This window comes from Thermobia domestica, chromosome 4 (genome assembly GCF_964235325.1).
Source record: "Thermobia domestica chromosome 4, izTheDome1.hap1.1, whole genome shotgun sequence".
In the NCBI taxonomy this organism is placed as follows: domain Eukaryota; kingdom Metazoa; phylum Arthropoda; class Insecta; order Zygentoma; family Lepismatidae; genus Thermobia; species Thermobia domestica.
The window spans coordinates 244,082,264-244,107,396 of NC_137457.1; the positions used below are offsets into that span (position 1 = coordinate 244,082,264).

The 25,133-nt window shown below is 34.9% G+C and overlaps 1 protein-coding gene across 2 annotated transcripts in view; it reads right to left on the minus strand.

The window, feature by feature from the left end:
- LOC145683475 (uncharacterized) overlaps positions 1-14,317 on the minus strand; it is a 136,788-nt gene extending 122,471 nt beyond the window's left edge. For both annotated transcript variants that reach the window (XM_081754805.1, XM_081754804.1), the window contains exons 1-2: positions 14,240-14,317; positions 2,285-2,372 (exon numbers count right to left, since the gene is read on the minus strand). In XM_081754805.1, coding sequence (XP_081610931.1) covers positions 2,285-2,372; positions 14,240-14,281 — 130 coding nt within the window. In that variant the 5' untranslated portion in view covers positions 14,282-14,317. The remainder of the gene's footprint in view (positions 1-2,284; positions 2,373-14,239) is intronic.
- Positions 14,318-25,133: the final 10,816 nt, after the last annotated feature.

Sequence of the window (25,133 nt, forward strand, 5' to 3'; positions counted from 1 at the left end):
CAATTCCCAAATTTGAGGGGTGTTCCTAAGCACTCCTCCAAAATTTACAGAAGTACGTTAATGTATCCATACCTTACAAAATGAAATAGATATCTTTATTCACGCATATAACCATATAACATGAGCAATCTTAATCAAAAGGAGGTAAAACAAATCTCCAAAATTAAAATTTTTGGCATATTTAGCCAGAAAGGAAAACACGTTGAACCACAAAAATTTACCATGGCTCCTAATGAACATTTACCAATTATTATTTTTGACATTTTCTTAAATTGAAAGGATAATTCTAGGTATCTCTTCCAAAAAATTAAGAGTGTTATATCAATGCACCATATCATATGAAAGGAAACGAAACCTTGTACTAATCATATAATGTAGTACAGTCTCCTTACAGGGAATATATGAGGTCATGACACATTCTCTATTTATATTTTTGGCGAATTTATACTCATAAAAGGGAGCGAAATGGACCACCCAAATTGACTGTATTATTAGTTAGAATCATATGCCAATTATTGTTTCTGACAATTGTCAAATTTAATAGTAGGCCAATGTACCCCTAACTAAATTTAAGATGTAATCATCAATGTATCCATGCCTTATGAAAGAAAATGGACGCTATACTCGCACATTTAACCATGTAAAGTAATAAAGCTTCATCAAAAGAAAAATAGGTCAATAACCGAATAGGTAGAGTTGTTGAGTTGATTTTGAGTTTAACGTCCCTTTCAGCAGCGAGGCTATATGAGACGTGGACCTACTGATTAACGTGGAATCCGAACCACATGAGCTCCCGCCGGGAATCGAACCCGGATCTCCCACGCCAAAGGCGCGTACGCTAACCGCTTAGCCAAGGAGGAGCTCACCGAATAGGTAGGGAAACACGTGACTGTACTAATATTTTTCTATTATTTACCCATAGAAATGGATAAGTAGGATTAGGCAAATTCATATGAATCCTATAGAACATTTATCAAAGTTTGCTTTAACCATACCCAACTTAAGGGATAATTAATGCACGCTTCCGTAAATTAAGAGTGCAACGCCAATGTACCCATGTTTTATGAAATAAATGGATCCATATCCACAACTATATAATCATACAATTTAAGAAAGAAACCATGAAAGCAGAATAGTAAGATCAATAACCGACATCGTGTCAAACACGTGACCGTACTAATTTTTGACAATTTTATACCAATAAAAGTGAACGAGATGAACCACCAAAATTTATATGTGGTATGTATTAAGATCATATATTTATATGTGGTATGTATTAAGATCATATAAACAAATTTTTAAATTTGGCAATTTCCAAAATTTTAAGAGGTAGGCGAATGTAACCCTCCCAAATTTTCAAGGGGTTGCATCAATATTCCCATTTCTTATGAAAGGGAATAAACCCCTATAGATACTCATATAATCATATAAGAGCTCAGTAAAATGTATAAACTATGTCAATTACCAACCACACGGCAAACACTTCGTCGTACTAATTTTTGTCAATTTTTCGCCTATAGAAGGGAACGAGATGAACCACCCTAATTTATAAATCCTGTACTAGTACACCAAATTTTAAATTTGGTCAAGTACAAAATTTTATGGATCGAGCCAGTATATTCATCCCAAATTTTTAGAGGTGTACACCAATGTAACCATACTTTATGAAAGGGAATGAACTTTCGTACATATCCATATAATCACATAAGGTAATAAGACCTCATCAAAGTAGATAAATTAGGTAAATACTCTTCGAAATTAGAATTTTTGGTATTTTTTACCCATCAAAGGGAAAGAGATGTACACCACAACTTACTGAGACACATACTGGTATCATTGGCCTATACTACCATACCAAATTTTTAGTTTTTTCAACTTCCAAAATTCAAGGCAGGTAGTCCTAGGTACCCAAGCCAAAATTTACGGGGTAGGCCAACGTACCCCTTCCAAAATATAGAGAGGGTTGTCCTAGGTAGCCGTAGGTCAATGACCTCGGGAAAGCAATAATGACCTATAACCCCAGAAAACTTCGATCAACTGACCCCCTAACTACTGCTTACGTGTTTTGAAAAGTATATCTCGATTCACATTGTGAGGTGTGCTCCGTGAGATATTTTCGTTAACCACGAAGTAGGCAACGTGTTAAATGCACATTTTTTGGACGAATTCTAGCCGTTATAACCTTACTTTTTAACCTTGACTATGCAAATGTTTAAGCTAATGTTATTAGTTATTTTTCAGTGTCAGATATTTAACTCTAAATAAGAATACTATTTCTGCTTACCTAAATACAGTCTCTTCTTTGGTAAGTCTTCCTGAATTGTGTCCAAATATTGCAAGTTATCAATATACAAGGTCCTTGAATTTTTAATCTATAGGATAAATTGTTCAAGTTATGATACGATACAAATAGAAATTACAATACAAATTATAATAATAAATATATAATATTAATTTCGAATTATTTTACTACATTATTCTAAAAAGCTAAGATAAGGGAAAGTTAAAATAAGATGAAAGGGGAAATTTGCTGGGAAATACAAAAAATTATTTGAATTAAGGAATATACATACTGCATTTCCTGTTAATGCGATATTCAAATTGAAATGTCAGTTATGAAGGAAGGACGAGATTCTTAACATAAGAATGACTATTTCTTAGGTTTACACAATTTGGATTATACGATTTTATAATTAGTTTCCAACTCATTATTAGGCGCACAAAAAATGGGATAAGCGCTCGTAATCGTCAAAATTGCGATCAGTGATGTCGTTGGGCTTTCCAATGTTGAGCATTGTAGATGTCGGAGACCCATGTGTAAAATCTGAAATGATGCATAAAATACATACCTTGGTAGGACGTAAAACTCACCGTTTTGAACAACAAGGAAAATATAATATTCTGCTTCACCTTTCACATAATTGAGCAAGATTTAACTCTAGTAAAGAAGTATAAATTAAGAGTTTACACATTTCTTTTGTCGAATACAGTAACATGTAGAGTAAGATGAACAGTCGAAAGTTATATAAACTTAACCTTGGAGGACACAGGTAGAAAATTTAGGCAATTTAAAATAGGTGTATTTGACAGATGTGATAAGTAGAGGGGGTAAGCGTCTATTATCTTCGTAATTCCCCTGCCCTAAGAGCACAAGATGTGCTAGGCATGTGCCATTTAGGTGTTCTAGCTACTTTTTAGGTACCCGACACTTGGCACATATGATATTCATGTGCTAAGTATGTACTTCAGCTACCTATAGGTTTAGGTACTCTTTACACCTAATTGATATTTGTAACTATGTACCACAAATATACCATTTATATGCCTGACTCAGTTTTGCACTCTAACAGTCATTTGTTTTTATGTTGTCACTTGGGACATATATCTGTCATGTTCTAGGTACGTCCTTTAGGTACATACTGCTTTAGATACCTTAACAGCACAAGATGTGCTAGGCATGCGCCATTTTGGCGTTCTAAATTCATCTCCCACATTTGATGCATTTGTTGTTTCTTTTTCTAAGCGATTGTGTACTAGAAGCAATAAATGCATCAACTTTATTAGATGGCAACTGTCGCCGATTACTTGAAAGTGAGTATGGAAGAACCATGAAATAAAGTAAATAGACGCTTGTCATTTTGTTATAAAATTTCATGGCGAGCACATTTTATCTTATCACAGACGGTTATCGTCGAATATACGCGGTTAAAGGGTCACTCTGATTAGCCAAATTCAAAAGACCACAACAATTTGTCCCTCAACAAACGACGTTTTCTTCATTGCCTTCGTGGCCATGTGGGCAGAGCACGGGGCTAGGTATCCAAAGGTTGGTTGGTTTCTCGCGCCCACCCTCGGGTATATTTTTTGTACTTGTTTAAAGTGTTTTTAGTCTCACGTTAATGTAAACACATTACGCATATAGGTGATTTAGTATATTCTTTGGGGGGAGTAATGTTGTGGTTCATTGACGTTCACGGCATGGGGAACATACCTAGAACATAATAGGCACGTTACCTAGGTACATGTCAGGCATGTGCCTAAGGGCGGACATAGACTGTGACTATCGCTTGCCATCCATGTGATATCTCTCTTGTAGGTACATGAGGCTAATACTGGACACATTCCCATGTATCTATGTAATTGTGTTGTAAGGGAGTCTCAATGATTGGGTACGTGAATTTGCCGGAAGTTTTCCACATGGTTATATGATTGTTCTTGATTACTGTAATTGCTCCTAGTGACAAAGTTACGCTACGCAGAGGAGGCAAAAAGACTAAATTATACCACCTTATTACAAGACAGATATTTTGCTGCCACCTTCCTGCTTGATATTTTATCTCTATATGCCAAAACATATCTTGCATTGTTGTTGACCAGAACGAGAAGTCTAGTCTCGGAACGAAGTCAATGGTGGGATATATTGAGCGAATTGTACCAGAAGCTTTTACCTTTAACATCCTTTTTCCAAACGTTCCTATGAAATTCTGCTATTCATCTCCTGTGAATTTATATTTGAGTTTCCTTGTTAAAGGAGCGTTGAGCCATTAACAGCCATGTGCACTTAATGGTCTTTGAAAAATTTGTCAAGAAAAATGGAACAAACTTGATCAAACTGTGCTGCATTCAACTATTCCTAAGTGAAACTAAGATGCATGGTGATAGGTAACACATAAGGCTTTGAACATCAAGCGTAACTGTCGCTGGTACTTGGGAATGCCTTATGCAAGGGTACTACCAAATTCCTCACCATAAACCTGACACGATCTTCTACACAGAAGATTAGAAAATGTGAGATTTTAACATATTTCATTTCGAGTATATTATTCCTTATATATCGTCATTGTTAATATATGTCATCAAAGTTATATCATTATTAGATGTAATTGAAATTATATGTTCAATAATCATGTTTGAGTGAAGTTACATGTCTTATAAAGTTTGATTTCTATCACTGATGACGAAATATATATCATATACCTTTAAGCGAATGACAAGATGATATAAAAACTAACAATTTATGAGAAGCCGAGGTGGGTTTTAGTGTTCATTTTTTTGACATTGCAAACTTTGTTTATAATATTTTCTGTGTAAATCTAACCTTTATATCTATAGTCATTAGTTGTGAATATTTGCTTTGTCTCTTTATGATCTTCAATTGTGAGACATATTTAATTAAGTAGCAGTTTCATACTATAGTATGATTACAGTTACGATATAGTTGTCAGTATTCAACGGTTTAAATTTATTTTATAATATTATATTGTAGTAAATACTTCATTCTCATGTTTTGTTTCCTCTTGTTCCTTTCCGTCGTTAATGAAACTTCTGCTTACTTTTTTTCACTTCTAGTTTACAGTCGGTCAATTAATTTTTCTGAAGTTTAACCTTATACTCTGTTACAAAGTTTCTATTTTTTAAATGAAAATACGTATATATCATTTTATATTGTTAATTTCCAATTTGAAGCTAGACTTCTGCTGCTAGGGATAGTTTTCCAGTAATTTCAGTAATTACACTGTAATTTGAACATTCCCATAATAAGAACGGGCCGGCCAGCAGGGTGTACGCTTCTCCGTACCGCGGGAAATTTAAATGATTTTTAACAGTTTGTAGTGTATGAAAGAAAAGCTTCTAAAATAACTACTATTGCGTATAGAGACATAAAGTAAAAAGCATTTTGTTGCCAAAGGTCTCTGCTATAATTTTGGGGGTCATTTGAGATACTTGGTACAAACCGAGCAGCGCCACGGGGCGCCAAAGATCAAAAAATCTAGAAAAAATGCTAAATTTGGGGTGAAAACACCCCCAACTCCCTTCGTTTCAATTTTGTTTGTAAAGAATTGTATTGAAAATGTACGTACATCCTTCCGAATGCGAAATCTTTTTGGTTGAGGTCTTAGAATGAAATAGTAATGTTTCTATAAATTATTTTCTGACACCTTGCAAATGCGAAAAAAATGTGTAAAATTTATGTCATTGCAGTGTACCAGAAAACATTTTTTTCTGACGTTACGAAATGCGACTAAGTTATGAAATTACTTTTGTATTCATAAGGAAGGTCCCTGGTATAATGTTTGAGTCCTTTGACATACTTGGTAGAGACTCAGGGGGCGCCACGGGGCGCCAAAGATAAAAAAATCTAGAAAAAATGCTAAATTTGGGGGTGAAAACACCCCCAACCCCCTTCTTTTCAATTTTGTTTGTAACGAATTGCATTGAAAATGTACGTACATCCTTCCGAATGCGAAATCTTTTTGGTTGAGGTCTTAGAATGAAATAGTAATGTTTCTATAAATTATTTTCTGACACCTTGCAAATGCGAAAAAAATGTGTAAAATTTATGTCATTGCAGTGTACCAGAAAACATTTTTTTCTGACGTTACGAAATGCGACTAAGTTATGAAATCACTTTTGTATTCTTAAGGAAGGTCCCTGGTATAATGTTTGAGTCCTTTGACATACTTGGTAGAAACTCAGGGGGCGCCACGGGGCGCCAAAGATAAAAAAATCTAAAAAAAATGCTAAATTTGGGGGTGAAAACACCCCCAACCCCCTTCTTTTCAATTTTGTTTGTAAAGAATTGCATTGAAAATGTACGTACATCCTTCCGAATGCGAAATCTTTTTGGTTGAGGTCTTAGAATGAAATAGTAATGTTTCTATAAATTATTTTCTGACACCTTGCAAATGCGAAAAAAATGTGTAAAATTTATGTCATTGCAGTGTACCAGAAAACATTTTTTTCTGACGTTACGAAATGCGACTAAGTTATGAAATCACTTTTGTATTCTTAAGGAAGGTCCCTGGTATAATGTTTGAGTCCTTTGACATACTTGGTAGAAACTCAGGGGGCGCCACGGGGCGCCAAAGATAAAAAAATCTTAAAAAAATGCTAAATTTGGGGGTGAAAACACCCCCAACCCCCTTCTTTTCAATTTTGTTTGTAAAGAATTGCATTGAAAATGTACGTACATCCTTCCGAATGCGAAATCTTTTTGGTTGAGGTCTTAGAATGAAATAGTAATGTTTCTATAAATTATTTTCTGACACCTTGCAAATGCGAAAAAAATGTGTAAAATTTATGTCATTGCAGTGTACCAGAAAACATTTTTTTCTGACGTTACGAAATGCGACTAAGTTATGAAATCACTTTTGTATTCTTAAGGAAGGTCCCTGGTATAATGTTTGAGTCCTTTGACATACTTGGTAGAAACTCAGGGGGCGCCACGGGGCGCCAAAGATAAAAAAATCTAAAAAAAATGCTAAATTTGGGGGTGAAAACACCCCCAACCCCCTTCTTTTCAATATTGTTTGTAAAGAATTGTATTGAAAATGTACGTACATCCTTCCGAATGCGAAATCTTTTTGGTTTAGGTCTTAAAATCAAATAGTATTTTCACTATAAATATTTCTTCTGAAACATTGCACATATCTCCAGTAACAATCCAATGCCTTTTTTTTATTATAGACATTGACAAAGAAGTAAAATTATGCAATATAAATGAAAGTTAGTACTTGTACTTACCAACAGCCTGGTCACAGCTTGTGTACAATGCACTCAGGTCCCTTAGGGTCACGTGGGTCACTGTCGCGTGTGGTACACCCCGAAGCATGGATCAACGCACAGGTGAACCTTACACTCCGAGCACACATAATTTGATCTCTTCCTTTTTTTACTATTGGAGCACACCACACAGTCCTTGCATTCGTGAACTTTCTTGGGCCAATGTTTAGAATTGGCAGCTTCCAACCTTTGTATTTTTAGAGGTGGAGGTCGACTTATTATGTGCGACGGTCCTGGAACTGGTGGTGTCCCCAGAGCCACCAGTTCGTAAATCAGTTGTAGTCTATAGTCTCGTAAGGCAGGGGAAGGTCGAAAGAAACGTAACAGAATGAAAGAGTTTAAAATAGTTTGGTCAAGAAGGTAGAAGAAAACCTTCTTTGTCCATTTCATTGTCCGTCTTCGCACGTTATACGTGTTCGTCATCTTGTCAGCATTGTCAACGTAACCCATGTGTTTATTGTATTCCAGAACAATGTGCGGCTTGATCGCGTTTTTATGTTCGTCAAGGAAGTTACCGTCGACAGGAAAGTTGTGAAAGTTTGTCAGAAGAAAAACGTCTCGTTTATCTCTCCAACAAACCGCACATAAGTCATCCCTGGTCCGTACATGTATGTCCCCTCGTGTTGTTTTGAAAAAGCGGTCTTTGAAGTCGTCAGGCATCGAACGTCTGTTCTTGTTGACGGTCCCGCAACATTGCGTACGCTTTGTTGCAAGATCGTCAAAAAGATCAGGAGAGGAAAAGAAGTTGTCCATAAAAATTTTATGGCCAACTCCTTGAACTTTCTGTGTCAGTTCAATGACCAATGCGTGTGTTGAAGTCATTTCTGTTGTCTGTCTGGTCTTATCTTTGCCAAGGTAAACGATCTGATCGACAACATACCCCTTAGAATCACAAAGCATGTAGAGTTTCACCCCAAATCGTTTGCGTTTCTTCGGGATATATTGCTTGAAAATCACTTTACCTTTGTACAGAATCATGGCTTCGTCAAGCGATAAGTTTTCTGTCGGTTGGTACAGTTTATCATATTTGTCACGTAGATATTCGAAAACGTCCCTCAGTTTCCAGAAGCGGTCATAGGACTGGTCGTTCACGTTAGGTGGTCTGCTATTGTCAGAGAAGTGAAGAAAGCGTAAAATGTGAAAGAAACGATTTCTGGAAAGATTTTCGCCGTACCAAGGAGAGAACATGATGCCGGACCGATTCCAATAGTCTGAGTACCTGTCTCGTCTGTTGTGTCCCATACTAAGGTGGATAGCAAAAAAACGATACAGTTCCTCCAGCGTAATGGGTGGCTCTATTTTGGATGGCTTGTGTCTTGCAACATGTTGTTGATAATACCTATTCGATTCTGTCAACAACATGTTGAAGAAATCACCATCACAAAATAGACAAAAAGCGTCAATGGGGTTTGAGGATGCAGTCAGTCTGTCGGTCTTTGGTCCAGCTTGCAAAGTGAAAGGGAAAGGTGTAGGGGAAGGTTTAGATCTGTCCCGTCGAATCCACTGCCTGTAGTCTGGACGTGTTTCGTCGTCGCTGTCGGAATCGTCTTCACTCAATGTCTCGGGTTCGATGTCTGGTTCGTCATTGTCACTAACGTCCAAATCATCTACATCTTCTGTGTCGGTCTCCTCCCAGAGGGCTTCTTGAATTTCTTCTTTGGAAAGGCTTGTTGCTGCCATCTCGAAATGTAAGCGAACCTACTACTCTTGATTCTACTCTCTTCTGCGTAAAAGAATTCCATCCACACACACACACCGGAAAATGAACCACATGGATTTGTACACGAGGAACAAACAGCGCAGTTTGAGCTCGTGGGTGTGAGGGGTGGGGGGTTAGAGGGCAAATTGTGTATATAGCCCACTTGTTAAAACGAATTGGAGATAACATAGCTTCCTGCTCGTGGCTCATAAATTATTTCCGTCGAGATATGTTTAGTCTACACAGGGAGGAAAACACGATTTCTCAATTTCACTCTTCCCCCCCGCACTCCTAGCTGTGGTAAAAAAAAAAGAAGAGTTTTCTTCGCCTTCTTCCAATGCGGACTGTACTATACGTTGAATCACCATGACATTCCCTGCGAAACATTTATAAAATCCTGTGAAACGTAGAGTTTTTAAAATTTAAAAGCCATTCTTTTTAAAAATCACAAACCTAAATTTTTATTGCTGTTAAAAGCTAGAAAAAAGTAGGAACAGCACACTTATTTTTTAAAATGATGTGCCTTATTGTATGAAGAGATAGTCCATACTGAAAGAAACCAAAAAGGTTGGTTCTCAACCGGTGTGTCGCTGGTAAAAGTAGACCTTTCGCCTCTGTCAGTACAGTGGCAGCGGGACGAACGGATGTACACTTTTGACAGTGTACTGTCAATGGTAAACTAAAGGTTAACATGTAATGCTAGAATTGTGCTCTCAGATATAGCTCACCAGCATACTCCAGTTAAGTTTAGTATCACCAGAAACTATCATTCAAACAGTTTGAAAATATGAATGGACAATAAGAAATTTAGTGCGGTAAATTCAAATCTGAAATCATAATTTTCCTGTAAGAGATTGTTTTCTTGTAACTTAAAATTACTTTAGAAATTATTACTTGAACATATTGATATTATGAGTCGTCATTATTTGCAGGATATATAATGAATTTTTGGAATGGGTTGCCAATATTTATTCCGTAATTCTAACCTTTTTGTAGATGTTTGTATTACTGTTCGGATCGTCTCCGATGTTAACCTTAAGCTACAGTGAGAAAACATCGATTCGTTCAGACTTAACATTGATTTATCTAGGTTATGGGAATATAAATAGTGTAAATATATATTTGTATTGTTTCTATGGACTCTACTTCCGCATTTATATTCAGCATATTTCTAATTAAGTGGGGCCAGTGGAGTAATATATAAATATGCAGCTTTAAAATCTGTTATTTCGTGCTTCCTGCAACATTCACATTACACTACATCTAATTAAACAACATTTGTAAAGGCTATTAACAGTTAGTGCAATAAACAGATGGTTTATATACCTTGTTGAGAAATGTCTTCGTCTATGAGATTCTAAATTTAGAGATGGTATATTAGTGGGACTTCAAATTTAACAAGTTGCACAATACTCGTATCAACATGGCTAAGAGTCAATTAAAAGGGGTATGGATATGTAGGATTAAAGTAACACAAATGTTTGTTGGAAGTAGAGAGAACTTCAACTACAGGTAATTGGTAAAACAAGTAATCAGAGCTTACAAACATTTATGATGCAACATGTCCTTGAAAGTACATTTTATTTTTTATAATCTGGATTCTACCAGAAAGTTGTAGTAATGTATCGGCCGATCACAGGGAATTATTTAAAAGTGTATAGCTGCCATTGATAAAGTTATGAAACGAAAAATACACCCGCAATATTGCTGAACTATGATTCTAGATAACAAGGAAACGCAAGAGGAAAGAACGAAACTCTTTGTAAATATTATCTACTCTTTGTAAAGATTTCTTTAGAACAAATAGTAAAAGCTGATATATGCGAACACAAATACAGTAACATAGACCTTTTTGAAGGTGAAATAAATAATATTTACACGGTAGAAAAATAAAAAAATTGAGTTCTCTAGAAAAATATAAAATATGCATTCTAGCCTTCTCCTAGAATTTAAAACTTTTGATAAATACTTTTATTACTTCTAAGGCCTCCAGTTACAGTTTCACTAAAGTAGGGCATAGTTTATAGACCTGTTTATGCTTTATGTTAGATTACTATATTCTTTTGAGATGATAAGACAGCTGTGTCACCTATACTTTCATTCTTTTTGCAAAGTCTCTCTTGATCCAATTCTATTCTTTACATATTACATTAAGAGGGAAATATTTAACATATGCATTTTGGGGCCCCTAGTAGTAGACATTTTACTCAAATGGATCAAGATTACATGATTGTTGTACTTAAGATACTTTCTTTTTGTTATTTATGGGATGCGTTGAAGTTATTGTATGTTAAAAGTTATTGTGTGTTAAATATACGAGGTGTGAATGTAAACTTTTAAGACAGGTGGCGCCACTACTCAAGAGGAGTACTAATTGCTCGTTAGCGGTGGCTTGGTGTAACCTTGATACGTGCTGCAAGAATCACTGTAATAACATTGTTCAGTGTAGCGTAGCAACCAGTTGAGTGCGTGCATGTGTGTATGTGTGTCCTGGTGGTATATTAATTGCGCAAAATAAATGAAAAACTGGAAGAACGCTCTTTTGTGTGAAATTTTGTTTTAAAAACTGGAAATCTTCTTCGGAGACTTATGAATTCTTAAGAACAGATTTTGGAGATATGTGTCTGAGATAGTGAAAAGTGTTTATCTGGTTTAACAGATTCAAAGATGGCCACGGCTCAGTCGAAGATAACCCCCAGGTTCGGCCAGCCTTCCACATCAAAAATCAAGAAATTTAGTGTTCACAGACTGTAGACTTATAATTAGGGAGCTGGCTAAAACCTGAATTTAAGTTTGTAAGCAGTTTAGTTAATCTTAGTTGACAATTTTAACATGCATCGAGTGTTCGAGAAGTTCATTCCTAACTTATTGCCAGACGAGCAGAAACAACACCAACTAGAAGTGTCCCAAGAACAGCTCAGGCCGAAATGGACCCAGAATTGTTAAATAGGGTACAGGTGACTAAATATGGGTTTATGGGTATAACCCAGAAACAAAGGCGAATCTTCTCAGTGGAAAACTCCATGTTGACCACGACTGAAGAAAACGCGACTAAGTCGGTGGAATGTGAAGACAATGTTTTTTTCTTCGATTCTACGGGTATCGTGCATCATGAATTTGACCTAGGGGAAAGATAATCAGCCTGGAACACTACAAAAATGTCCTTCAGCGTTCGCGCGAAAATTAGCGGATTTGCCACATGACAGACAACCAACAACAACATCAGGGATGAAAATTTATGGTCCTTGAAGAGGCAGTGAATGACCAGTGAATGTATCTTTGGATATTACTAAACATGTTTTTTGTGTGATACAGTACAATGTATGATGTACATGACAAACTGAAATAACTTAAGTGCTCGAGAGATATTTGTAACTTCACACTTTCATAAGGGGAAGCAAATAATGACATGCCAGGACCACTTGTCACGGTACGCTGAAGAAGAACATTGTTCTCGGAAAGCAACGTTATAGATGTCAAGTCCTTTATCTACCACTATACTTCTGAAACAAAATGTGCTTTTTGGAATGAAAACATACCTATTATTACAACGATAACGTTGTATGTAACATTAGCAATCTGTGCCTATTTACAGAAAGGGATCAGAGGCGAATTATGTGAGCAGTATAATGTATAAAGAAAAAGAAAGACATATAGAGATTTCGAATTATTATTTGTGTAATCGGTAACTAAAATAAGAGTTGTTGTTACTATAGCAACGACATAAATAAATGTACATGTACGTAGACATCTTGACGAGTAAATAAGTGTGTGTATAAAGGTTTAGATATTTTGTTGGATGTGCAGAAAAGTTAATTATGAACACTTCTCGTGGTCAAATATCAAAAACCAGAGTGTTAAACGCTTTGAATTATTTTGAAGATTAACTTAAGATACGAACCAGGCCCTTACATTATCCACAGAAAAAAAACTCAAGGTTACTCAATGTGTGAAGAAAGTGCTGGTGATATACTATTTTCGGATATACAAAGGTTTCTACTCATAGAATTTTTTACACACATGGTCAGTATAAATTCTGCGTATTTTAAAGTAACATTGGCAACGTTGCGTCTTGCTCTTCGTGACAAACCCACTAATATTATTTTTGGAAATGTTAAACTCATGATCATTCACGCTTCCATGTTGGCACTGGCGCTTTTGCTTGTCACAAACTAGAGATATTTATGTAGCAGATACCGTAGCACACACCATTGAGACCTCATCTCACTCTTTCAGTCTCTCATCGTTTAGACTGATGAAGAATTCTTGGCCGGCTAACGTTTTAATTCCGATTACAAAGTCAAACCAATAGTTCACAGATGACTATACACTGTAAAGGCGAACTTCTCTGAACAGCATGTTTCGAAACTTCTGTATCAAAATTTATTGAAGGTTTTGTAAGCTGTGTTGAATGAAGCTGCCATAATTATTGATACAACTTCCTAAGTTAAATAGGGAGCGAAAATTTCGGCTAATAATACTAACACTATACTTGTATACAGACATTAACTTCATCATTTTCTACTTTGACGCAGTACAGCTTATTTGAGTAGCATTAGTTACTGCAATAAATGGATAGTTTGTATAATTCTGCGTTCGCGCGAAAAATAATAATAATTAATTTTAAGGATATATACTTTCCACAATTAGTGTCTTTGCTAAAAATGAGCGTGTACGTTTGAAATCTTTACACTAAGATTTGTAAAATGAGTATATTGTGTTTGTATAGTTACCTTAAGTTTCCTTACGTAAACAGTTATTTCAACACCTTATCAGTATGATGTAATTTACATGTAAGTTTAAATTAATTAAAAATCTTCGAAAATTTTGAGCTAAAATGTTTTATATATAAGAAAATTAAGTGCTCCTTCTTCCTAAAGTAAGAGTACGAGAAGTAATACTTTTATAAGCACAAGTAAAATAAACATTAAAATGTATCATATTTCCTATACACATTTTATTTATATACTATTTTACCTGAGAAAATCCTAAAAGTATGATATATTCTATAATCCTCATTTTTCTCTCTCTGCAGTTACATTGTATATAGTTAATATACACATTTGTTATAATTCGAATAAAAAGGTTTATTATTTTTGATATTTCGTCACGTATGCTGTAAAACCATGTTTGTTTTCTTAAGTACTTTTTATTTAAAAATGCAGAAAGTATGCGTTTTGTGAAGAAAATATTTCAAGATGAAATTGCTTTTAATGTTTCTAATAAACACAGGAGTTTGATGCAGCTGGAAGCAACTCAGAAATGAGCATAAATATTTCTTTAGTTATTCATTTTAATTAATCGGTTATGTTCTTTTTAAATGAAACATTTTTTTTATAATTCAAATGTGTACGAAAGTATTTTTAAATTAATCACTATCGAGAACTTAATAGATGTTTCTGTTAAAATCACATATACATATATTTCTTTCTCTTAAATTATTTTGTAGAAACAACAAAAATAAGGCCTTAATTGTTTTAGTTATACATACTGGAAGTTATTTATGTTCTATTGAATAGAATAATTTAAAATATATGAAACAACGTTTTAGATATGCTGACCGTTATTGAACTTCCAGCACAATGAGTTGTAATCTTACATAATCGATGTAATTTTTTTCTTTTGTGTGTAGAAAGAATTATAACGTAAAACACTTATTAATTATATCCAATTAAGAAGATTGTCGCAGTACTTTAAGGTGGATAAATATATTTTAATGTTAAATAGATGCAGCACATTTCGTTATGTTTTTGATGGAGTTAGTATGTTTGTATATCAATATCAATTGTATGTACTTGTAGTAAATTCTAAAAATAGAAAAGCAGGTTTTGAAATATTACAGAAAAGGAAATTCAGAATAATAATCAATGTGTTTTCCTTTGTATTTCTCAATTTTTATTATGTTCGTTATAAAAATAGTCCAATTACGAGATGGTACCCAAAAGGTACTGAACTTATTTTTCAAACTTATTTATTCACATTTTAAGTACAAACCTTCAATTTCTTCAAAGTAGTCTCCACTTGCACTAATATAACATTGTTTAGATTCATCTTTTGTGGTGCTTGACAGCCTCCATCGTTTTTCTCTGCACCCCAGCAACATCAGCGAAACGTTTTCTTTCCATATTTTTTCATTCTTGGAGACAAACAAAAGTCTGGATCATTTCGGGACTCTTCTTTCAAAGCACAACATGCTTCCACGGTACCTTGTGTTTGTTCAACAGTCAGTAGTCATGGCACGAGATTGGCACCCAAACATTTAATTTCCAAGTCTTCTGTCAAAATTCGCTGCACTCAACTTCAAGTGACTCCCGACAACTCCACAATTTCTTCAATGCTCCATTGTCGATCTTCATTGATGCTTGCACGATTTTTTTCAATATTTTTCATGTGTTTGGGCCGTGAAAGGATTACCAGGCCGTGGTTTGTCATCAACTCACATGTCACCATTTTTGAAATGGTGTCACCGTTCAAAAACTTGCGTTTTCGACATAGCATCGTCTTTGTACGCCGTTTTTAACATTTCAAGAGTTCCTATTTGACTTTTTCCGATCGAAAAGCAAAATTTCGTCGTCGCACGCTGTTCACGAAGATCAGCCATTGCGAAAAGGACGATCACACAAAATAGTTTTCACTATAGACTCTGCCAAAATTAGTCCTGACCTTCTTCAACGATGACATTCGTCTTACGGATTCAGTAATGTTCGCTTTATGCATTCCTAGCAGCAAAACGCGGTACTAGAAAAGCTTTTTCCACCAAAAATTAGTTCCGTTTCTTTTGGGTACCTGCACGTATTTGGGTGTTGTTATTAAGATGTTAAATAATGTCAACAACACATTTTATTGTTAACATCATTACACTGTACAGTACAATTCCACTACGTGCTACAATACAGATAAACTTACATTTGAGCTGATTTACGGAATGTAATTATGCACAACTAGTAATGTCTTACAGCAATTGCTGAAAGTATCCGCCATTTCTCTGAAAACAATCTAAATCCTTCACAACATTGAGACAATTCTAAACCCTTGTCACCCTTAGTAGGGCATTGAGGCTGATGGAATTCATCTTTGCAGTACTGGCTCACTCCAAGTCTTGTAGGGTACACGAGATTTCTCGATATACCTATCCTTTCAAAATTACCAGAAAAGGAAGAATGCTGACGCGATAAGTCATGGGAACGAAAGGTCACAGATCTTTTAAGCTCAACTTGTCCATGGTGTTGTTTGATATATGATACATTGTCTAGTGTTCTTGCAGGTAATAGTAGCATTTGTTGGGCTGGGGAATAGCTAGACATGCATAATTGATTCGGCTGCAAGGAGAAACTTTTCAGGAAATGATGAATATAATAAATACTTGATTGCAGCAAAAAGTAGTCAGCCAATCGAGGAGAATTTTAGTACATGGATTGAGACTAAGAAGTGCCAGGTCTGTAAGGACGTTATTGAATACTTCCTTTAAGGGAGTGGTTAGTAAATTGGAAACATCTATGTAGTGGTATCATCTGTCTGGGTGATATATCAACATTTTCATTTTTTTACTGAACGAGAAACAGGTTAATATAATTCAATCCTATATTAACGTATGTACTTCAGAAAATGTTTACTCTTGAAGGTGAGTTTTTTCAGATGAATGTCCTTAAAGAACACACATTTTTACATTTCATAAACAACTACTTTATTAATAGTCCGGCAATACGACATCACTTAGTTACCCTAATATAGCAATGTTATATTATTATTGAGGGTTTTTGAACGATTTTTCAAAATATTCAGGCGATTTTGTTCATATTTATTTAATAACTCTAATATATACCATAAGAGATTTTTGTTATGAAAAATCTACAATTATAGTTTATTTTTGAGAGAGAGAGAGTTTTCTCAGGTTAAAATAATTCCCGAATGCCTTATGATTTTGTTCGTATTTCTTATAGCATAATAAGATCGTTTCGACTGGAAGAAAAAGAATCTTTTTGCAGCGAATAATGAATGTCAATTTGCTGCATATAAGGTATTCACCCGATCGAGCTGACGTTAAGCACACATACGAAGTCTATAAAGTACGGAGTCTGAAAGAATGGTCCTCAATATACGTTAGGGAGTTATAAATGATTAAAAATAAAAATAACCCATACATAGATGGTGTAATTATTTGTATAATGTATTAAATTGTTCCGTTTCTTAAACGATTTGAACAATATGTATAGGTTAGAATGCTTCACGGTTCTCTTAACGTATAGAAGGGAGTAAATATGTACATTAAAAATAATAATTGATATCAATATCAATTGTAAGCATAATTCATTTTATTAATTGAGAAGTGTAAATGTGGAGGGTAGAAGTGATCGGATTATTACAAATTAATAATAACTTATTTATAAATGCTATTTTTATCTTTTATTCCTACCTTCACCATTTTTTGTACCTAGGAACGAAGAAGGTAAAACTTCTTAACGTTGATAGATACCGGTCACACTTTGTTACAGTATGACTATTCACTCATCACCCAAAGTGAGAAGTTGCCGAATGTTGTTGAAAACAAAAATGTTGGTATTGCAGACAAAACATGCTGGTTTCAGAATTCGTAAACAAGGGATACGATTTGCGAAACAACACCCCAGATATTTATAGAGAATAAAAATCGATTACCCAATTTCACATCGGCGTTAATGTGTTACAATTAAGTTACCAACTAACTAAATGATCTATGGAACTCAGAGTTTCAATACCGCATTGACAAAAGCTCTCTACTGACTTCTGTCCTTAGACAACTGGATCTAGTTTCTATTTTTACTCCAATTTATGCGACAACCATCTTAATCGTCTCCTTCCATCTGCGCCTAGATCTTCCTAATGGATGTTTTCTGATTTCCTTTCCAGTAAAAACTTTGAAAGCGTTCATTGTTTGGTAAATGACATAAACTATGCAGTTTTTCATTATAAAGTTTCCGCCATTCACATTCCTCTTGTGTCCGAATATTCATTTCAGAATTTTACCCTCAAATACCTACAGTCTGCGTTCTTTCCTCAGAGTAAGCGACCATGATTCGCAATCATACACCAAAACGGGAATGATTATTGTTTTATATATTTTAACCTTAAATTTCATCGACAGAATTCGTGTCGACAAAATATATTGAATTAAATAATAACATGAATTCCTACTTTCAGTCGATATTTAATTTCTTTGGTTGATATGATTTTGGTTCGTTACTATTGATCCTAGATATTTGCATGTATCCACTTTATATTTGACATATAGACGCATTCATAATTTTCAGTAATACTCCTCCGGAAATTTCCATGCATTTTGATTTTCTGCATTTAACGTTAAACCTATAGTGCTCCAAGCGTTTAATAAAGCCTTTGATTTTTTTCTATTGTTCTCCTACTATTCTCTATCAGATTTACATAATCATTATTCGCCATAAGCTGGTGAATACCATTCAACTCTAAACCCTGGTTGCTATCTTTTATTTAACTTATAGCGTACTCGGAAACAAAGTTTAATACCTAGGTAATAATAGCGACAACACAACTCCTTGTTTCAGGCTATTCTTCACGAAAAAGCTCATGGGTAAGAAATTTCGAACTCGGACTTCACTCTGGGATCATTTAAACATCTTAGTTAATCTATCTAGTTGTTTTCTGTATTCCGAATTCTGTAAGAATGTTGTACAATGCTTTCCTTATAACAGAGTCTTAGGCCTTACTAAAATCAATACATAATTGATATATCCGGGTACCGCGTTTTCATTTCTTTTTGCATACTTTTCAAACGGTAAATATCTGGCCGATACTTGATCGATTTCGTCTAAATCTACACTGATAATCTGCAATAATTTTACTTGTGTATGGAATCAATCTTTCTAATATCATGCTTGAGAGGATTTTTATAGGATACTGATAGAAGAGAAATAAGTCGGTAATTATTACAATCAGTTTTGTCGCCTTTCTCGCGAATTGAAATAATGATTGATTCTCTCCACTGTTGTAACAATTCCTCCTTGTTGCATATAAGAAAAATGAGTTTCTGCAGCGCGTTCCACAATTTTTATATCCAGCTAAAATCAACTCAGCCGAAATTTCTCTACAGCCGGTCATTCATATTTCTTTAATTTCTTTATAGCAGTTTCTTGCCTGTCGGTTACTCTCTGAAGCATACGGTTCTGATGTGTAAATTTCAATTCCTCGAAGAACGTTAGTTTCTAGCTACGTCAAAGAAATGTTTCCATCTATTTAAGATGCTATCTGTGTCTGTGAGAATGGTTGCATCGACTTTGTTTAATATGTAGACGAGAGGTTGATTACAATTCTTAAATTCGTTTGTGCCCTTATACATGTCTCGAATGTTCTTGCTTTTATTATTATCTTAAAGTTCATTAATTTTAGTTTTCAAAAAATCCCGTTTCTTTTTGTAAGTTTCATGTCTGATGACAACGAAATTTTATCGTTTGGATTTTGTTTCCAACATAGTTTCGCCTGTTCTCTTCTCCGCCAGCTCAGTGCATTCCTGGTCAAACCGTGGTTTGCTCCTATGTATATCCGCGTGCCCCAAGTTTTCTAGTGTTGAAATGTTAATGCTATTCCTGATGCCAACCGAAGTATCCACAACACTAGTATATTTTAAATCTTCTAAACCAAGAATCTATTCGATACTTCGTTCTGGTATTCCCCTCTCGTCTGAATCCTCTACTTTCTTTAAATTAAATCTCTCCGTTTTCAGATATTGAATATTTCCTTCATTCAACGCTAATTTCTCTCTCTTATTATCCATGCTGCCCGGTAGTGATCAGTCACAGTCAGCTCTTCTGACCGACCGAACATCAATTATACTGAACTGTCTTCTTCTATCTACTAGAACGTGATCAATTAGATTATAGGTTCTTTTATCTGGTGAGGTCGAAGGGTATTTATGAACATCGCGATGTGTACTCTTTACGATAGTGTTTTTGGATTTTGAAAAGTGTACGAGTTGTCATTGTCATTAATTTCCTTATGCAGACATTCACTCTCTAAAATCGGTTTGATAATATCTCTCATCTTACCTTTGCTCTACAGATGACATGAAAGTAACCATAATGTATTTTATTTCTGTTTTGTTTATTATCCTTAAATAATATTCAATTTATTATTATTATTATTATTATTATTATTATTATTATTATTATTATTATTATTATTATTATTAATAATAATAATAATAATAATAATAATAATAATAATAATAATAATAATAATAATAATAATAATAATAATATTTAAAGTTAATCTATTATATTATCTCACAGAAGACACAGTCCGAAAGAAATTTTGTTACACAAAGTTATCATCGGAAAAGAAAGACAGTTTAAAACCGTTGAAACTCTTTATGACCCAAATTGATAATGCACTTACGCAAAAATTAGTTTGCTCTTGTACTTGCTTTGTTCTTGCAATAAATTATACTTTCGGAACGTCACTTGGTAAAACTACGTGGGTTTCTGTTAACATGGCTTGCCGCATCATTAGGTTGCGGATGGAAGAGAAGGCCTCTAGATATAGAAGTTAGCTGCGAATATACTGAATAAGCACTCGCAGAGAGACACTAAGGGGTTTGGTTGTTGGGCGGGCGGAACTTGGAGGTTTGGTTTGAGTCTAACAACCTTATACCGTAAAAGAAACACTTGTTCAGAAACATTCACAGAAGCCTCGGGCCAGAATCCGTAACTTGACATCTCAGCAAAGGAAACGGACATGAGATTTGGAACGCGAAATGTAAGTAGTCTTTATCGAGCAGGCTCACTAAAATTCGGAACCAGTGGCGGATCTAGAAGTTAAAACCTAAGGTGGTCTGCCAGAACCCAGATTCTGATATGTTCACCATGGCTTTACTATAAACTTTCAAAAATATATAAATAATAGCTTATTTTCGTCATTCAAGAAACTGGTATTCTTGAATTCCCTATTCCTTCCGGCAATGGGCAATATTCGCCACTGTCCGGAACCAGTAAGTTCGAGAAATATAGGATGAACCTAGTAGGAATTCGGGAAGTTGGATGGGAAGGAAAGTTTGTGAAGTCCGGAAATTTTATGTTCTTCTACGGGAAAGGAAATAAAATTCACCAACTAGGAACAGGGTTTCTGTTTTCTAAAAAAGTAATATCAGCAATTAAACGAGTTGAATTTCTTAATGATTTATTTTCTTTCATTACACTTAAGGGGCAGTGGCATGATATTATTGCTCTAAATGTACATCCCCAACAGAGTTGGAGGAAGAGGATATAAAATACACTTTCTAAAAAGTAGAATTAATAATTAACCAACTCGCGCGATACCATATGACAATTCAATTGGGGTATTTCAGTGCAAAGGTAAGATGAGAGATATTATCAAACCGATTTTAGAGAGTGAATGTTTGCATAAGGAATTAATGACAACGATGACTCGTAAACTTTTCAAAATCCAAAAACACTATCGTAAAGAGTACACATCGCGATGTTCATAAGGTTTATTAAGGTTAAGGTTAAAATATATAAAATATATAATGATTTGAACAATTTCTGATTAAACATATATAAGTAAGATAAAGTGGAAAATAGAGGCAGGATTTGGTAAGGGGGTCATGTAAGGAATGCAATTAAGGCCAATTTGCAATTAAGCAAATATTGACTTACCTAGATACCAACCTTTTGCTCTTCAATTATAATGACGGAGATTCATAACGAAGTGATTAGCACACAGCATAGGGGAGCAATTCAAACATTTGAGAAATGCACTTTCGTCACAGTCTTCATGACCGCAGACGCTATTTCCTACTCGCAACATAGTCTTCATAGCATTTGTAAATGAGCCAACTATTAATCTTGTGACGTACCAAACATTTCAGCCATACATACGTAAGCATGTTCTTTAGAACTGGCGTACAAAATTGATGATACATAACAGAATGCATCTTAATTATGAGGGGCCGCGGTGGCTCAGATGTTCACCTCTGGTGCTAGGGGTCCCAGGTTCAATCCCAGCCCCCGCCAAGTGAACTTTGTGGTGGACAAACACCGTGTGCGTTGGTTTTCTCGGGGTTCTCCCGTTTCCTCCCACTTTCTTCATTCCACCATTTCATTCATTACTCATCATCACCGTCTCCTTTAGCCTAACAGGCATAATCGTGGGACGTAAAACTCAAAGATTTCATTTCTTTTTTTGCATCTTCATTATGAAAATTCTGTCACGTCACTTGTTCGGTTACCACAAACTATGAATTATTAAAGAACGATTGGTTATACCTCAACGAAAGCAAAATATATCAAAGCCAGACTTTATTTACAACAATACTAAAGCTAATACTTTTTACTACATAATTGCCATTGTAATTGGGACATTTTAGTTTTATTGGCAGTTATTCGATATAGTGGCTGTAATAAAAAATCCTGCCAAGTGTAAAATTCCAAATGTTATTAGTTTGTTGAATGCGCAAAATAATCTGCCTATAGACATTTATAGGCAAATCAAGCAAGTGTGGGATGAAAATGCAGTGAACGAGTTTTCTGTTTTAAAATACTGTATCAGATTCAATAAAAGAAGAAGAAACCTCTCCGACAAAGATCAAGGAGCTGGGCAACATAAGATAGCAATGCTTCAAATGGGATGTTTTCACTATCCCTCTTACAGTCCCGACTTGTGGCCTAGTAATTTTCACCTTTTCCCAGAAATCAAAAAGTTTTTCGCGGAAACTCATTTTAAATTGATGAAGAGCTTAAAAAGGCAGTCGTTGGAGGCAGTCGTTGGATAGATTCAGTTCATAGATTCAGTCGTTGGAGGCAGATGAGTGTAACCTTGAATTGAAATACTTGACTGTTTAGTACATCAATAATAATGACCATTACCTAAAAATAGCTTCACGTCTCGGGTTGGAGTCCCGGTGGTGGTACAGTTGAACGACGAAAGTGGTTCGGATTAAAATATAATCAGTAAGTTCAGGTATCCTTTAGCATAACAGGCATAACGTTGGGATGTTAAACTAAATCAAACCAAAAATCTATTTTAGGCAATTTTACGTGGTCCATTATAGTGTGTTAAGTATTTTGTCCAGTCTTGAAACCTTACTCAAAGACCCTCATTGTTGCAGAATATTGAGTTCTTTTCTAATACTCGTACTCAACAACCTATAACTTACCATGCGTTTTACTAAGTTAAAATACTTTAATATATTTATTGTAATTTTTTCTAAATAAAATCGATTTATCACTGATTCATTGAACAACGAAGGAGATTTAAATTATCAGTTCACACCCGTTTCTTACAAGAAGATACACCTGGAAATTTAGATTACACTTTTCTTGTATCTGATCTGCTACAGTATTATTAGTAATGCATACACACTTGCTAAGAATAGATAACAATAAAGATTATTACAAGATTCAATACCAAGTTGCTATCCATAAAACAAGCATCTTTCTTGCTTTTTCCTTCAATATTTAATAATTAGATATCTGCATCTTTCCACCTTTAACGATAAAAAGCTCGCTTATAATAAGGGCAAGACCAGTTTCCATATCAAAACTGTGATAAATAACTGATTGTAGCAGGTGTTACTTTAAGTTCCAGTATTTATTTCTTATTTAAATCACGTACTTGACAACTCAAGAAATTCATTTTATGACTCGTTTATTTGTTTCCTGTAACACTCACGAAGATGGGTTAAAAAGGAAATATTTATTTTAAATAATACATTTTTCATACATTGTAATTGTGAATACTTATGCCTATCTTTCCACCAATGCAAATTCAAGATTTGTACATAGCCTGTACATGCCTGTATGTGTAAATATTTTTCTAATACATCTCTTTCGCATCTTGAATAGAACTTAATGTCTGAATTTTGAGCAAACTTGGTCCATACGATTTGTTTTGAACGACTCTCTACCTCTTGATGAGTTACGAGCATTTAAAATGATACGTATGACTCCTTTTTGTGTTTGAAATACTCTATGGGAATGTGGTGAATTTCACCAATATTGTATTCCGTATTTTTTTAAAAACAGACAAAGTACACTTTTTTGAGACTATTGTTTAGGGCTTTAAGATATAACAAGCAGAATTAAAATTTTTACCCACAGGCAGTTGTAACATGGGTGTGCAGTGATGTGTATGGTGTGTGTCTTCAAATGACAAGTGGTAGTTCCACAGCAATTTTGGTGCGGGCAAGCGTGCGACATTCGGTATGAACGCATCTGTTGGACAAACGAAACATTCGTTCCGTGCCTAAAACGCGAACAATTAATCCAATTAACGTTGTCAACATTTTAAGTCAAGCACTGGTGGAAAATTATTATTTCGTGAGTGAGAATGGGATAGAAGATAAGACATTTGCAGATACATTACTTGCAATGATAGTAAGCAAATATGATTGTGACGTTTCTATAACAGTTAGTTACACATTAGATGAAGACTGATGCAGAGAGTGAACATGAAGATTTGACAAACAAATTGAATTTGAAACAGCTAACTAATCCATCAATTAGTGACAGTGAGCCTTTTACGAGCGAGTATGAGATGTTATGTCCAAGCCGGACTAAATGTGTACGTCTAATACAAGCTGTCGTCAACAAATACAAACCAATTCTTGAGGACGTTGTATTAATTGAAAAGAAATGGGGAACGTAACACTGTTGCAGTTGTAGCAAAGAAATTCAAATGTAATACGACGTTTGTGTATAACGCTTTGAAGTTCCATAACAACCTCCTAACTCCCACGTCATGTCGCAACTAAAATACGAAGTACTGAAGACATTCAACGTTTATCACACTAAAGGACTACGATACATTATTATCATTTGAAAGCTTGAATGTTACTGACAGCGAGGAAATTGAATTATACATTCTG